We start from the raw sequence: 16,934 nt of genomic DNA, 5'->3' as shown, positions 1-16,934 counted from the left end.
GTGTGAAAGAGCTTATTTTTTTATTTTTATGAATATATACAAAATAAAATAACATGTAATAAAAGATCAAAATACTTAATTTATTAATATATAAAAGTTTTGTTTTTTTAAGCACGCCACCAATACTTTGTCTTCTTTTTAGGAAATGAAGGGCGGTGGAAGTTTGTACGTCGCTAGATATTTTTGTTCTTGCCGTGCTGATATTCAAGTTGACGTCATGCTGTTTTATAAAAGTTAAATAAGATAAAGAAAAAAAAGGTAGTAAGTGTAATTCAACGCTATCAACGCAGTCATTAAAAAAATTGCTAAACTTTGTTGCTAACCAAAACAGCAACACATATCGAGGGAGTGTGAGACATTTGCTGATGCCATAACTCTTCCCAAATTGCTGCGGCGTTTATTTGAGGCAATGGCGGCAACAGTCGGTCAGAGTGACTGCTGCTCTCCTCCCCAGGCTGGAATGTGAGCTAGGCTGCTTTTGTTGTTGCTGCGGCAACAACACACACGAAAGCACAGGCGTATTGCAAATTATTGAGGATTTATGAATCAGCAGCTTTACTGTCACAATTATCATAATTGAACACGGATGTCGTTTCTTGACGTAAGTGTGTCTAAACTCAAGGGAAATGCTTAATTAGCTCTTTGCCCTGATTGCCCGGCCTCCATCTAAGTCATCTAAGAAGGCAGTTGTAATGTTGCTCCACAAAAAGGGCATTTTATTAAGTTTACTTGGCTATGGGAAAAAGTAAGGATTTTTTTTAAGGAGGAGGATTGTCTGAATGTTGTGAACTCCTGTTTCCATGTCAGCAGACTAAAGTTGAGTATTTTTGGTCAAAGATTGTAGTATATTTCAAATACCTTACGATTATCTTCTTCAATATGTTTGTATTTTCCATGTAATAGTTTTGTATTTTCCATCTAATATTTCAGAATTTTCTAACCAATAGTTTTGTATATTTCATATAAGCTTTGTTTTTTTAATAACTTTATTTACTCTGTGTTTTTGTCGTTTAGTTTTTATATTCTTTATTATTTTATATTTACCCACTTTCTCATTTGTATCTTTTATTCAATATTTTGTGTTTGCTACTAATATCTTTCTACTTCTCTCTAATATTTGTATATTTTTGAAATTATTTTTGTATTTTCATTTAGGCAGTTTTTGTAATATTCTTTTCTAATTTGTGTGTTTTTGTATTGTCGTTAAGATGTTTTCCAATTTTTGTATGTTTTCTCTAATATTTTAGTGTTTTTCCCCTACTATTTTTCTGCAATAATATTATATAATATTTAAATTTTTCTATTTTTACATGGAATTGCTTCGGCTTATGTTAGACTGTACAAGGTTACCGATTGTTTTGACCTGTGACCCTCCCATGTGGAAAAAAAACAAACACACACGTATATACAATAACACACAGACAAAGTGTAAGGGGAGACTCTAACGGAATGTTCTCAACTCCTGTTTCAAGACACAGTTAATTAATAGACTGTGTTCACCTTCGTTCTCCTCAAACTCATCCAACACCTTGTCCAGGTTGAAAGCCTCGGCCTGGAAGTAATTCTCCATGGATCAGGAAGCTCCTCCTCCGCGGCCAGCGTGAACCTTTGGATGGGAAACGAGCGACAGGCATCAATGAAAAATTTGCCGTCGTCCTTCACGCCATTGATTGTGATTATGTGTGTGTGTGTGTTTGTGCGCGTGTGCACAGACCTGCACGGAGGTCCTCCTCAGCTGTGGCAGGCCGTCTTTGATCTGAGCACGTTTCCCCTCTCAGTGAGCACTTGAGCCGCTATGGCAGGCGTCCACGCCTTGTGTGGGGGAAAAAAACAATTACATTGTTCACTGGTGAAGTACATTGCTTGAAAATATATTATATTTATATATATTTAAAAATTATATTTATATACATCTATAAACCTATGTTGTGATTTGGTGCTATATAAATAAAATTGAATTGAATCAAATAGTTTAATAGTTTCTTTAATATACAGTAGTATGTGTATTTTTGTCTAAATATTTTGTATTATTTTGTCAAACTAATATTTTTTTATTTTTCTAATATTTTTCTATTTTTTTAATCTAATATTTGTGTATTTTTCTTAAAATGTTTTTGTATTTTTCATTACATATTTTTCCATGAATGGTCAAATAGTTTTGTATTTTTGTGCAATATGTTTTTATTTTCCATCTCAAATTTAAAATTTTAGCATCTAATTTTCCCCCCCAAATTTTCCCTATTTCTTCTTTTTATCATTACTATTTTTTTCCCCCATAATCGCCCAGCCCTACCGGACGGTCCTTGTGTGTTGCCCGGTCGACCGCGTATGCGACATGAGCTTGAGCGGGATTAGCCAGCAAAATGAGCAGAGTCGGCTCATTTTTCCGCTCAGTTAAAGATGCAAGCGTCACGCGTATACTTGTTATCGCACACAGTGCGGCACCAAACATGCACACACGACTGAATGTCGTCTATCAAACACACACACCAGAGAAGGTTACGAGTGATGGCACAGAGAATGCGTGCGATGATAACCATGGAACAGGGAACAGAAATTCCTGCAATGTACGTAGAAAGAAAGGGTCTGGCTGCTCAGAAAGTAATGCAATTCGCTCAATATCAATTCTATACATCACATACTAGTTTTCGCACACAGATGCTAACATAGCGTAGCATGTAGTAGAAAGAAAAACAGCATATTTTGCAGTTTTACTTTTTATTTTTTATCATAGTCATTAACTTCTGACTACACTTGCCTGACTCTTTGACATGTTAGATGTTAAATAAATGCGCTGTAGCTCATAGGTTTTTGGAACACTCCCACTCGGGTGAAGATTCCACAGCATGTTGACAGGTGGAAGCACACACACACACACACACACACAAACGCCACACACGGATTCACACACTCTCACATACTCTCTCTCTCCTAGATACAAACGCCACAGACACACAATCAGACGCACAAAACATCACACTCATGCACACACACACACACACAGATTAAGATGTAAGTAGCCCAATGAGGTACTGAATAATACATGCTTTTATTTTTAGACGTTAAAGCACGACATACTGTATGTACAGTATGTTGTTGACATTGATTCCAAGTAGCAGTAGCCACTCTAAAATGACAAGATAGAGTGCACTACTTCACTCTCAACTCGTTCGCTGTCTAAAGAAAGCAAACACGCTATGTCTGACACAACTCCTCCAGACAGCATTACTCACAACACTGAAAGTAGCTTCTTTTACACAAAGGTCCCACAAAATTGCTTTACGATAGCCAAATATGAAGACTTTTATCTGCCTGTGCCTTTCACACAGAACTCAGCAGAGGTGGGAAATTGTGGACAACTATGTATGCAGTCAATTAGATGACTTTACTAACGTCCAAAAAAATTTACACTCATGATCATCATGGGGTGATGGTGGTAAAGGAAATCACATGTTTGAAGTTCAATGTGCAGACATGTTGAGTTTCAAAACAGCTTCTTCCAGCCCTTTTTGGGAAGGTGCGCTCTATTTTTAACTTTCAGATTTGTCAATAATTCAGAAGCGCTGCTCTGCGTGTTGTTGAGTCATGACAACACAAGCTCCTGAGTTGACTTTCTAGAAACGCTTCTGCTTTTTGTTTTATTTCCTTCAGGAATGCGGACCACTGTATGCTCCCGGCTCACCCAATCAGGCCTCACACATCCTGGCAAAACAACGGCGAGTGTTTCCTGTCTTGGAGAATGGACTGACATGAATTTCTAATCACACCACCACCGCCCGACTGAGTATGAAACTATGATGTCATCGTTTCCTTTGCCTCGTCTCCAAGTATTACACATGCACATACCACAATCAGTCCAACCCCCAAAACCCCACAAAACTTGCTCAAATGCTTTGTCACACATGTTGTCGGCAAATGGTGCGAGACTTCAGCTAAGTTATTACCAACATTTATTCTTGAACTTTGTCCAGTTGATAGAGTAGCAAGGAACCTTGCCAAAACTATCGAAGAACTTACAGACTGAAGGAAGGGAAAGCGAGGGACCTGTTAGATATACTGTACTAAAATGTCATGCGCAAAGTGGTGTGCGGCAAGGTTCGTGGCTGGCGAGGCACCGTCAGTCAGATTTACAAAATTATGAGCCAGAACGCAGTGGCGTATTAAATTTAAATTAGCAGCCTTAAAGACTGTACCACTTGGTTTGAGGTTCTGCCATTAGTGTTGTTTTATTCATTTGATCGCGTTACGATTAGTAACCCAGTTTTGAGAAGAAGGTTTTAAGGTTAGCTATAGTTAGCCTAGTAGCATAATTGCCCAAGTCATTTTTTGATCTGCGGTCACAATATCTATAAAAAAACACCAATATGCTTGCTAAAAATTATTATTTTTTTAATGTTTGTATAGATTGTCAGTCATCCAGGTCAATCATGGTAATCCACACTCTTCTTGTCTGTTGAATTTCCTTGTTTTTCCAAAATGTTAAAAAAATGACCTAGGCAATTATTTTATCAGGCTAACCATATAATATTTTCCATGTTTGTCTTTCATTTGGAGCAAAGTTTAAGAATGAACAGATGGCAGCTGCGCATTTGATTTGAGAATTGCAGCTAGCTGCAGTGGTTATAAGGTTCTACACACCCCTGTTCAAATCCCACTTTTTTTGTGCTATATAGAATGAAACCAGGATAAATCATGTCTTAACATTTTCCACCATTAGTGTGTTCTGTGCATCAATGACTTCATATATGATTTGTATTATTTAATTCCCTAACCCAATGAGAATCATAGAGACTCGATAAGAATCGGATTGATAAGCAGCATCGATAATGGAATCAGAAATGCTGAATTCTTATCAATTCCCTTCCCTAGTGCCAGTGATGGCTCAGAGGAAATATGACCAGCAGACTTAATTAAATGGCACTATTAAAAAAATAAAAAATAAACTGTTCATTTGTCATCAGGTTGTATGACATTTAAGAAGGGTGAACGTTGCTTAAAACCTGAACATTTAATGAAGGTTTCATTTTGTGACTCTTTATTTTCATATTAAGAAAAAAAATGCTGGTAATTTTGGCACAAACTAAGCCTGCATTGAAGATTTTAAAAGCTATGCTTGTTTTTTTAATCCTCTGACAGACTTGCAGAGGTTGAAAAATTAAATCCCGCAGGATTGGAGGAGGATGACAATGACAGTTAAGAGGCGCTGTGCTTCGCCAGCTATTAGCAGGGTGCCTTCCGCCGTGCGCATCAGCATCGGGAGACAAAATGAGGTCTCCGCGCACATGAAAGGCGGCACGTTGGGTCAAACGGGCTTCAAACAGCGTGTCGACAACTACCTCGTAAATAATGTGAAGACATTTTCAATCAGGCGCTTATGGGCATTTACTGCAACTGTTTACATAGCGGCAGCACAACTCCACCATCAATTGGTGGAACAGCAGTGTCCAAGATTCGGACTTTGACAATTTGGTTTAAAGACAAATTGTGTTGCATTGACGTTCTTTCACTTTATTATACACCTATAACTGTATAACATTTAAAATGTTACTTAAAAAAAGGACTAACATGGTTTGAGTCTGTGCAGCAAGGTGGACTACTGATTAGCAGTTAGTCTGCCTCGCAGTCGAGAAGTCCTGGATTTGAATCTCAAGCCTTCGTTTGTGAACTTTGCATGTTCTCCCGTGGCTCACCCACCACCCTAACGAAGACAAGCACTGTAGAAAATGGATGACTGGTCGCCGGTCAGTCACAGGGCACATATAGAACAACAATTCACACCTACTTCGACGCCTATGGACAATTTCACCTTGACTCTCCAGTGAGGCGAACATGCAAGTTTTGGGAAAGTGGGAGAAAGTCTGAGGACTTGCAGAAAATCCACAGAACCACATTAAGAACAGGCATACTGAGCCGAGATTCAAACCACTAGTCCACACTCCGATTGCCTGCCCTGTTGTGTTGAAAGCAATTGTCAAAGTCAAACAACTATTTATTACGTCACCGGAAGCTGGCACTGATGTCATCTCATGACCTGAGTGCGGCCATGACCTGTCTGTATGAAAATGAGCAAAGTTGTCAACATCCCACTTCGCTGGGTTAATGCGAAAGGAAGGTATCAGCATGCTAGATATTCTGTTATGACCCTGGTGCAGTATTTTTGCGGAATCTCTTCGTGACCGCACACACAGTTGTGTCAACATGCTGAGTTGTGCGTCAATGGCAAGGACAGATAAACACTGTAACTTTTGTTACAACGCTGGTGTACTATTTTTGCATGAGCTCTCTGTGAAAGAGGATTATGATACTACCACTGAAGATGGAAAATTGCTGGGTAGACATCCATGTCAGTAAAATCTTTAAAAAAAACAGAAAAACTAAATGCCAGTTTTACATATGGTGTAATAGGAGCTTTAGTTGTGTCAAACGTCACTTCACTGAGTTCTGTGTGTAAGGCACAGGTGTATACGTATGATGCTGTAAAGAAGCTTCCGATGCTACCTCAGAATATTGAAAATTGCATGGTCAACTTCCACGTCTGTGATATTTGTACAAGGTTGGAAATTCCATATTTTCCAGACAGTGTCAACGGGGCTTAAAGGTAAAAACAGACCTCTATATTTAACTTGGATTACTCCAGAAAAAGCCCATGGGAGCTAAACACAGGTTGCAAAGACCATAAGGGACAAACAAAAAGTACTGGGGGTTTTAAACTAAGTTCCATAAAAAAAAAACTGTTTTGGAGGCTTTTTATTATTAATTTTTTTTTTTTTTAACACTTAACTCGTTGAATTAGCTTGACCTGCTAGCTGCGTTTTGACGTCCGTCCACGACTCAACTTGTCCACTGCTCCCGTGTTTGTGGCAAAACATCGCAAAAGAGTATCACCATAAGGAGTTAGTAGCCAGGCTGCGTCAAATATAAGAGGGGAAATTAAACCACTATTTTTAGCCTCCGAGGCTGCGGCGGGGCAGCGGAGCCGAGCACGACGAGTGACCGCGTCGACCCGCCGCTCTGACGGACGGCCACCGAGTCGGTGCACGTCACCCGGAGCGAACCGAAAGAATAGACCAAAAATGTATTTTAAACAGAAAATAACTACAACTGAGGTTATCCCAGGTCTTAATAGTGTATATTTGGTATACATTTTGACAAGGCTCGGTCTTATGTTGCGTAAATGCTAATAAGCTAGCTAAAGCACCGCGACACTGCCGCGACCTGCTCGGACTCCCGTGCCCGTCAGCTACGCTGCAATGGTGGGGCAAGGTCGGCGCAACGTAGCGTAAAAAGAACTCACATCCACGAGAACAAATGGAGGAAACTCACGCACCACCACCACGGGAATCCTCATCTCTACGCGCAGCCCCGCAACGGAGAAGGAGGAGGAGGCGCCCCCTCGTCGGCTTCCGTCATAACTAATCGTCTTCCCCGGGCTACTTTGGCTCCGATGGTGTCCTCCTCCTCCTCCTGGCGTCAGACTGCAGCGGCTACCCGGCGTGGGGTGGAGGGGTGGGGGATGAGGCAAGGGTGTCCAGTGGGAACTCAGCTGGGCCGAGCCTCCTCAGGCCACAGTCGGCATGCAGAGCCCCCAACACGAGTACCATCTTTAATGTAGTAATTATTTCAATGTCCCATGTAAAAAGCCTGGAGCCCCACCCCCCCCAAAAAAACCAGGATAATAAGCAAATTTTATCGAAGACGGTGGTGCCTTGAGATACGAGTTTAATTGGCTCAGTGGCCAAGCTCGTAACTTAAACTTTGTGCATCTCAAATCATCTTTCCCCATTGAAATGAATGAAAATGCCATTAATCTGTTCCAGCCTCCCCCCAAAAATGCATAACATGATTTTAATAAGACAATGACTGAAACATATTGCATACTTGAAGGGGAAAAAAAAATCCAATTTATTTTTAGGAATATATACACATCCAGTGTATATTACTGTTTTTCAGAGTATAATCCTTTTACATTAGAACGATAGTAAGTAGTTTAAAAAAAGAATTAATTCTCGTATCATATACCCTGTGCGTTACTAATTACATGTCTCACCTTAAATGAACCAGTACGTTATATAGTTGAAGGCAGTTTGAAGATGTGCTGGCAGTCATCCGCCATATGGGAGTCTGCAGGGAATCAGTTGCAGGTTGGAGGTTCTCGTGCGAGTTTGAAGAGTTTCGATAACTCAGAAAAAAATACTCCCAAAAAAACTAGAATGAAATATTTTTTAAAAATGAATTTTTTTTTTAAATGAATATTCATTTTTCACAGAGGATAAAGAATATATGTCTGTATTGTTCTGCTTTGTATGCATACGTTGCTACCGTTCGTCTTGAAATGTACGTTTTTTTTAAGGTTACAACTACCAGGATATCGATGGTAGTTTTGTTAGCCCGTCTATGATGTTTCATATTATTTTTTAGCATTAAGATAGTGGACTTAAAGAAGTATGGTTTGGTTAAAAAGGCAATGTGTAATTCTCTTTATGTTTAGATTTTGAGTAACCTTCAACTGGGAGTGGCATTAAATAGCTTAAAGCAATTGGCATATTTTTTAGAATTGTTCACTATTTGCTGCTTGTTAAATCTGTTGCCACCATCTAGTGCTCGTAACTAAAATGTTTCCAGGCGACTCGAGAGAGAGAGAGAGAGAGAGAGAGAAAAAGAGAGAAAAAAAAAAAAAACAGCCCAGCAATGCCTTGCACCCTGAAAAATTTGTAAGTCAGGTCATTTGTAAGTCAAAGTACCGCTGTACAGTAATTGACATGAAGCCTGCTTAAAATAAACTTGCTATTAGGGTGTCACATTATGGAGATTCCCAAATCCTGACATGTCATTTCAGTGTCAACGGGGTTTCCAGTTGTGATATTGATATGGACCTATATCAGCCGTCTCTGGGGACCTCCTAGTAGCCACCAACCATCAGCAGCTAAGGGGCCCACTGCAGGATGTTTCTGGCATGTTGTCGTTACCAAGTGTCTAAAGCAGTTCCATTGTTTTGTCATCTCTCAGGCCCCCTTCAGCTCAGGGCCATAGTCTATTACCATCAGGTTACTTGTCCCGTTGCTGTGTCTCTGCTTATAAGTTGTTGTTTTTTTTTTTTTTTTTTTTTAAATGATATACAATAAAATGCCACCTTGTCCACAATTTCGTTAACTTATGAAATTTGCCAAATGTGAAACATTTGAGTAGGAACTTTTACAAGTGTTGTTTGGTTTTAGTATGGCTTTTTTCTATAACCACAGAACAGGTAATGGAACTTATCAGAACATGCGCATCTAATGAATGAACTCCAAAAATGTGTTTTGGTTTTTTTGTGGGTTTTCACCAGAAGTGTAATGATAACAGAGCAAGGAATGGAACTTTTATTACAACATATTTAGTTAATTACAGCTGCTTATCTTTTTCTTTGGCTTTTGCTTTATCCTAAATTATGTCAGGTAGGAGTCATCAAAAGTCAGTTTTTATTTTAATTTTATTTTACAATGGTTAGCTTGTTAAAGTGATTGAAAAGTATTTTCTTTAATTATTTTTTTTAATTGTGGCTTTACTTTATTATACAGTGGTTAAACTATTTCCACATTTGACAATTAAAAATGCTGAAGTTTAACAAAACATTGAATAGTTGGAGTCAGCAGTCTACTGATAGTCCCCCCCTCCAAAAAAAAGCAGAAAACACCAATACTAAAAAAAAAAGGTTTTAGAAATATTTTCTGTAATTAAGGTTTTAATTGTGGTTTATCTTTTAGCTTTATTATACAGTCCTGAAACTACAACAATTGTATGACAGTTAAAAACGAAAAGTTGGAGTCAGCAGTCAACTAATACACCCCCCTCCAAAAAAAAAAACAAATGAGAAAACAGCAATATCCCCCCCAAAAAAGAAGTTTAATTAATTTCCAGCCACTATATGTAAAATGAATTTTTTATTGTCATCCTTTCATAAAGCATCTCTTAAATACGAGCCACGTAGAAAGCGGTGTTTTAAAGCCGTCCAAGTCCTTTGGGTGCTGACTGGGGCGTCCACAATCAAAAGGTGTTACGTAAAGATCAGTTTTCTTTTTTTCATAGTGATGAGGATGCACTGCACCTTGAACAACCGTCTCCCCACACGAGGAAAGCCTCTGAGCGAGCGAGCGTGCGACAGATTAAAAAAAAAAGAAAAAAGAAAACGGTTGGTGGTGAGCGAGGGATCAGTTGGCTTCGTTCTTTGAGGCTTCATCAAAGTTCTCCACAAGATCTACCAGACAACAACAAAAAAAAAAAAAAGAAAAAAAAAAGAAAAAAACAACAACGAAGAGTTGTTGTTCAGAAGCAATCAAGAGAGATAGGCTGGAGAGTCTCCCGGGACGGTTGCTTACCTGGGACAGCATCGTCGTCCTCCTCAGCGATTTCCTCCTTCACGGCTTTCATGTCCATCGCTGCAACACACAGACAACATGTCAAACATCGAGTGGATTTCCTCAAATAAATAGTCGCTCCTCTATTTGATTTACCAATCAAGAAGGCCTGGGCGATATGGCCTTTAAAAATATATATATTTTGCAGAAAATTCCAGTGACTGATTTTAATCAACTTCCCCGCCCCTCTTCATTCATAGAAAAAGCAAATGACAGTGACATTTTGATGAGGGTTGCAAATTTATTTCCAGAAAATTTACATAGGAAAGGTAAACTGGGAAATACTGTATTCCCAATTGGAAAGTTTTGATGGGAATAATGGGAATTAACTGGGAATCAAGGTAAATTTAATGGAACGCATCATATTGAAACAAACATCTTGTTTTATCATAAGCAGACATCCATTACAGTGCAATTATTGCTACATTTTTTTCCCATTTCACTAGTGTATTCAAAGCTCCTTGTACTCAAATTTTGGCTCCCTCAACAAAGCAAAGAATTGACCAAGCGGCAGCTCCTAAATTGGGAATTGCTTAGTTCACCTGATACCAAAAGCATTGAAATTTTTTTCTCCCCAGCATTAACTTCAATCACAGAAATAAAAATTGTATTCTTTACAGCAATTTTAAAACATGCCGTTTGTTCTTGGAGAAAAAAAAAATGCACCTTTTGATTTTTTTCAAAAAAAAATATTTCCACACTTGCTTGACAGCCAAAAATATTTAAAAACATTACATGAAATTTTTTTCCCCCTCATCAGGCGCTTGCGTAAATATTAGGTCGCCAAAGGCATCATGGCTAATGACTTGCATGCGTATAAGCAGAAACTTGCCAACAAACCTTTGTTCCCTCTCAGTTACATCTTCAAAGGTTGAGTAGTTTTACTTTATTTTAGTTTTATTATAATGTTACTAACATGTTTTTACCAGTTGAGAATTTTGCAATGTAACTTGAAATAATTGCCTGTATAGTCAGTACAGTTTGGAGCGATTATTGCCATTTTGATTTAGTTCTTAAGGGGGGGGGGGGAGCTCCTGCAATTTATTATGCATTTTTTTCATATAAATTGCTGCTCAGATTTCAAACAGAATAATCCTGGCATGACTGTGTGTGGCCGCATAATGTGAGTGTGAATGTTTTTATACGCACTTTGCCGCGGGAACTGCTCAGCCAGCTTGCGCAGACTGCTGAGGCTGTCGGCGCCCAGCTGGCTGAGGATGCCAGGCAGCATCTCGGTCAGCTGCTTGGTCTCAGCGTGGCCCATGATGGCGAACGTGTTGGCCGACAGTGACGCCTGCACCTTGGGGTTGTTGAAGTGGATTACCGTGCCATCGTCTTTGATCATGTTCACCTGAGGGACAGAGTCAAATTTGCACAATCAGACACAAGTGCTAACGGAGAACACAAGGTAAATGGAAATATCCACCAAAAATAAAAATTGCACTCCTGATTATTTTACAGCATCTGTTCTTGAGACTTGTTTGCGTTTCTTGTCACAATGAGCCTATTTCCAGAGATCCTGGAAAATTTGCATTCATCCACTAGGGGCGCAGCTATTGAATATTTTCAGAATCAAGTAGTCTGTCGATTTTCTTTTTGATCAATCAAGAAATCGGGTACAAATTTATTTTAATTTGCATTACAATAACGGGCATGTGAGATGAAGGTATTATGTTTGTTCACTTGGGGTCACCATCCTCACATTCTGCTGTAGTATCTGTGCCTTCAATTATTTATGGCTTTAAAAGATAGGGCCTGCCCTGGTGAGTGATGTGGGCGTCAGCGAATGAGAATGTAGAGTTGGCTGGCTATTAAATGGCCAACTCATCAGCCAGACATTACTAGGAATGTCACTGGTGTTCTAGGCAGGAGACGTCCTGCTGCAAAATGATTGCCTGCAGGACACGCGCTGCTGCAATATAATTGGTTATTGCACCAAGGTGGAACTACTGCTTCCAGGCAGGAAGCCACGAGCTAGTTGGTAGCCGTCCTAGCCGTATCCTTTAGCAGCAAAAAACAGCTTCGCAGCACGTTAGCCTCACAGCAAAACTTGCGAGTAGCTGCTGCTCATATTTGAAAGTATTTCTACCTTGGCCGAGGCTCAAAAGATGGATATTTGCAACAAAGTCCAAGTGGCAAACCCAACTGACGACCATAGTTGCTGCTGAACTGACGACTGTTGTTTCCAGGAATAGCGCAGATTGTACAGGCTTTTTGGGCAGTGTGACGGCCCAAACTATTATTGAACAGATGAATGAATTACAATAAATTGTTTTAAGATGGGCGGCACAGTGGGCGACTGGTTAGAGCGTCAGCCTCACAGTTCTGAGGACCCGGGTTCAATCCCCGGCCCCGCCTGTGTGGAGTTTGCATGTTCTCCCCGTGCCTGCGTGGGTTTTCTCCGGGCACTCCGGTTTCCTCCCACATCCCAAAAAACATGCATGAATTGGAGACTCTAAATTGCCCGTAGGCATGACTGTGAGTGCGAATGGTTGTTTGTTTCTATGTGCCCTGCGATTGGCTGGCAACCAGTTCAGGGTTTACCCCGCCTCCTGCCCGATGACAGCTGGGATAGGCTCCAGCACGCCCACGACCCTCGTGAGGAGAAGCAGCTCAGAAAATGGATGGATGGATGTTTTAAGATGAGTGTATTTTACAAAATGAATAACAAAGCACTTTGTGTCCCTCTGTAATGTGATCGCAGAACGCCCTTTCATACCCTCTCAAGCTGAAAAAATTGGTTCGGAGCCCTCCCCCCCCCCTTTTCATGGCACACCTTGAAATTATTAAACTTTGACGTCACATTAAATGGCATGGACAAAATAGGTTCGCAATTTAGCTTCGCCCATTTATCTAGGATACTTGTTCATTATTGAGGTTCATTTGGGCCAATTCCCGAGTAGTAGTTTCTCAAAGTATGAGCCCTGGAATTTGCCCACAAAATGGCTGCTTCAAACCAAAATGGCCAACTTCCTGTCCAATTTGAGGCATAATCGGTCCTTGAGACTTTTTCGTGTTTCCTCTTATGATCGACATGTCCAGCCAATTTTGTGTCCATCCATAAAGTTGGTGTCAGCATCTCATTTTTCTGACTTTTTAGGGGGTGTTATTGAGGGGGGAGACGTGTTCAAAGGCAGTCCATTTGTGGAAGAAGAATAAAGAACGATCCTGAGAGTACCCTAGTGCTACAGCCAGCAATGATGCTGGTGTATTGATACTGTAACAGGAAGGATAAAAAAAAATGTTGAAGATCCTTCACCTCCTCAATGCCTGCAATGTTGTTCACCGAGAGCTTCTTCAGTGAGCCTTGGAGCTTTTTGTCATCAGCTGTCGCCGTTTTGTGGACCACCTTTTTCTTCCTACGAGCCGTTCCCTGAGGAAAGAACAAAATTTGAGCAAGCTACAAACGTCCACAATCGGGCAAAACTTGACCATCTCAAGATTATCCTGAACTACTAACAATCCCATGGAGTGCGGTGTGTTAAGAAGGATTTTTACACCCCAATCTCCACGGAAAACATTCCGGCAGAGCCACGGCCTCCATGTTTGTGACATGGAAAAACATTGTGGGGTTTACGCCAGAGAAAGTAGGGTGGTAAAATTCTCAAAATGGGGTGGCGATAGCTCAGTCTGTAAGGACTTGGGCTTTGGGGTCGGAGATTGAGCGATGTTTTTTTTCAGGACGGATACAGATTATTAGAAGAAGCCCAATAACAGATATTTGGACCTGATAATCATTTGCGAGAAAAGGGAAAATATTGGCATTAAAATTTTGAATAATACAAACTCCAACACTTAACTTGGTTGAAATGCCTTGAAGCATGTTTGTTAATTAGCTTTTTAGATTTGACAATAGACATGTTTTAAAATTCTAACAAAGTACATGGAGCTCCCAGGCTCAGCAGCATGTCTTATGAAGAGAACTTAAACATAAATAGCTCCCTAAAGGTTTCTACAATAAATAAAGTTTTACCAAATTTCAATATAGCTGAAATGTTAATCTTTCACTTTGTTCCAAGTTAAAAACAAAAAAAGTGCAGGGAGTTCCCAATGTAAGCAACATCTCAAATAAAGTGAAAATTTAAATAAATAGTTCCCTTAAGTGCGGGCATGGTGAGCGACTGGTTAGCACATCTGCCTCACAGTTCTGGGGACCGGGGTTCAAATCCCAGCCCCGCCTGTGTGGAGTTTGCATGTTCTCCCCGTGCCTGGGTGGGTTTTCTCCGGGCACTCCGGTTTCCTCCCACATCCCAAAAACATGCGTGGTAGGTTGATTGAAGACTCTAAATTGTCCGTAGGTGTGAGTGCTTATGGTTGTTTGTTTCTATGTGCCCTGCGATTGGCTGGCGACCAGTTCAGGGTGTACCCTGCCTCTCGCCTGAAGATAGCTGGGATAGGCTCCAGCAGCCCGCGACCCTAGTGAGGAGAAGCGGTAAAGAAAATGGCTGGAGTTCCCTGATGTTCACCCAGTTTTAAATTAATCTCTTATTATCTAAGCTGATTTTTAAAAAAGGCTGATGCCAATATATGTCAAAATGCCAAATATTGGCCCGACACGAATTCAAGTCTCACTAAAGACAACAAAAAAATTAATGGCAACAAGTCGTTGGCGAGCTGCTAGTTGGCTACTGTCGAGGTGCCCTTGAACAAGGCATTGTCCCCACCACCGAATTAAGTCGTGCAGCACTTCTTTCACTCCTAATCTCTTGTATTCCTGCATGTTTATGATCTGGTATGTGCAACACAAAGTATACATCAGAGTGTGAGTTTCATTTTTCCTTGAGCGACACCAATAAGCATAATAAATTTAAATTCTGAATTAAACTAAAAATAAATTATCACTCCCCAACTCCCACAAATAGCGAGGATTCACTGTATACCGCTTTGGACACCATGTACTTGTATTTCAGTGCATCAGTGGAGTTTCTAGTTACAGACTGCTACTTTAAATGATCGGGTTTTAAATTTCACACATCACAAAGCCAGCAAGTGTCAGTCTGCAATGTTTTCCATAAATTCAAATTGGAAAAAAAATGCGAAAACTCCCATCAAAGCCGCCGTGCTAACTTGTATGTATTGTAAGTCATATCTGATTGTGTTTGAACCATGTGTTTATCAGGGCGTAAAGCAAACAGTCAAGTGACTGAAATGAGGCCAAAAGCTGGAGGCCCGGAAATCTCTCCCCCTCCAGCCATAAAGAGAATGCTGATGTCAGGAGGTTCGAAACCAGGGGTGGGAAATCTACAGCTCGTGAACCACATACATATACCAGAGCATTAGATGCAGGCCACCATGTTATACTGTAACATTAATATGTCAAAATAACTTTTTTTAAACAGACACCTAACCCACAATTTAACTGGACTTAGTGTGATCTAAAATGGCCACAACTGCTGTAAAACAACACAAAAAGTTGCATTTTATTAAAACAGGAGTCTTACCTTCAGAATGAATACAAAATTAAAAACATGGCGCATACCTTTCCACCTATCCGGACTTGTGCCTGGAGTTTGGCGAGCTTCTCTTGATTCATAGCGCTTTTCTGTCACACAAATAAGAAGAACATTAGACACCTCCTTACATAAAATAGACATTAATGAGCCAGCGTGTTCAAGCGTAGCCCCCAAAACATAACATAAAAAAAACAACAACAAAAAAAACTAGCACCGACGGCCGTTTTCAAACGATGACATTTTAATTAACTTTGTTCGGCGAGGTTTAACTGATGACATTATCATCATCATTATGAAGCAGGTGCGACGTTATACACACTGTTCAGAGGCTACCGCGGCTAATAATAGCCTAGCGGGAAGCTAACTACGAGACATGACAGGCTCGAGACTTAACGAGAAAGTTTGGTCATTAAAACTCGACAACAGCGTCATGTCCAATTGCAAATGAAATGATTTGGCAGGTTTACCTTTGGGGAAAAAAAAGACAAAACAATTGGTGTTGAGCTGCCGACGCTGCTATTGCTCGTGAGGCTAGCGGAAAGCAACGCTGTTCGTTACCTATAAGAAAGTAACACTACACTTCCGCTTGCCCTTTCGAAATAAATGTCGAGAATGTTTGGAGGCGTCGTGAATGTGTCATAAATTTACATAAACAACGATAATCTTCTTGCAGTGTGTATCTGAATCGGTCTGAAAGCATATAAAGGCGCAATTGGGTCATTTCGATCAATTTGCGCGTCGTAAAAATGTAAGTTTGGCTTCACTTCTGCTGTGGTGATGGCATTTTGTTATCTAACTTGATAATGTGGCGCAGTGCACCGGAACACGCGGTCGGGTAAAAGTCACGTGACTTCAGCTTGAAGAAAAAAGTAAATAAAAACATTTTTTTGCATAAATTTGCTGTATTGTTATTGTCTGTTAATATAATCAGATGTTAATACTGTCCATCCATCCATCCATCTTCTACCGCTTATCCGAGGTCGGGTCGGCAGTAGCTTTAGCAGGGACGCCCAGACTTCCCTCTCCCCAGTCATTTGATCCAGCTCTTCTGGGGGGATCCCGAGGCGTTCCCAGGCCAGCCGAAGGA

The 16,934-nt window shown here is 40.3% G+C and overlaps 2 protein-coding genes across 4 annotated transcripts in view; both read right to left on the bottom strand.

Moving 5' to 3' along the window:
• zfyve9a (zinc finger, FYVE domain containing 9a) overlaps positions 1-7,591 on the bottom strand; it is a 36,260-nt gene extending 28,669 nt beyond the window's left edge. The window contains exons 1-3 of one of the 3 annotated variants that reach the window (XM_061796966.1): positions 7,328-7,591; positions 1,715-1,812; positions 1,501-1,606 (exon numbers count right to left, since the gene is read on the bottom strand). In XM_061796966.1, coding sequence (XP_061652950.1) covers positions 1,501-1,570 — 70 coding nt within the window. In that variant the 5' untranslated portion in view covers positions 1,571-1,606; positions 1,715-1,812; positions 7,328-7,591. Of the gene's footprint in view, positions 1-1,500; positions 1,607-1,714; positions 1,813-7,294 lie in introns of all 3 variants that reach the window. The other 2 variants (XM_061796965.1, XM_061796964.1) reach the window with 2 other exon arrangements.
• Positions 7,592-9,905: 2,314 nt separating this feature from the next.
• LOC133488725 (transcription factor BTF3 homolog 4-like) lies at positions 9,906-16,467 on the bottom strand. Its single transcript, XM_061796967.1, has 6 exons — positions 16,315-16,467; positions 15,874-15,936; positions 13,654-13,767; positions 11,544-11,745; positions 10,356-10,415; positions 9,906-10,234 (listed from the first exon to the last, which is right to left on the bottom strand). The coding sequence occupies exons 2-6, from the start codon at positions 15,925-15,927 to the stop codon at positions 10,188-10,190; spliced, it is 477 nt and encodes a 158-aa protein (XP_061652951.1). The 5' UTR covers positions 15,928-15,936; positions 16,315-16,467; the 3' UTR covers positions 9,906-10,187.
• Between the last annotated feature and the right edge of the window lie 467 nt (positions 16,468-16,934).

The sequence above is a fragment of the Phyllopteryx taeniolatus genome, chromosome 14 (genome assembly GCF_024500385.1).
Source record: "Phyllopteryx taeniolatus isolate TA_2022b chromosome 14, UOR_Ptae_1.2, whole genome shotgun sequence".
Lineage (NCBI taxonomy): Eukaryota > Metazoa > Chordata > Actinopteri > Syngnathiformes > Syngnathidae > Phyllopteryx > Phyllopteryx taeniolatus.
This window is presented reverse-complemented; position numbering and strand designations above follow the sequence as displayed.

Bases quoted from the DNA above. Each gene is read 5' to 3' on its own strand.
- LOC133488725 (XM_061796967.1), bottom strand. From the start codon at position 15,927: ATGAATCAAGAGAAGCTCGCCAAACTCCAGGCACAAGTCCGGATAGGT. The intron at 13,768-15,873 runs GTATGCGCCATG...TTCTTTCCTCAG, and splicing joins AAGTCCGGATAGGTGGAAAG to GGAACGGCTCGTAGGAAGAA. The intron at 10,416-11,543 runs GTGCGTATAAAA...TGTGTGTTGCAG, and splicing joins TGAGCAGTTCCCGCGGCAAA to CGATGGACATGAAAGCCGTG.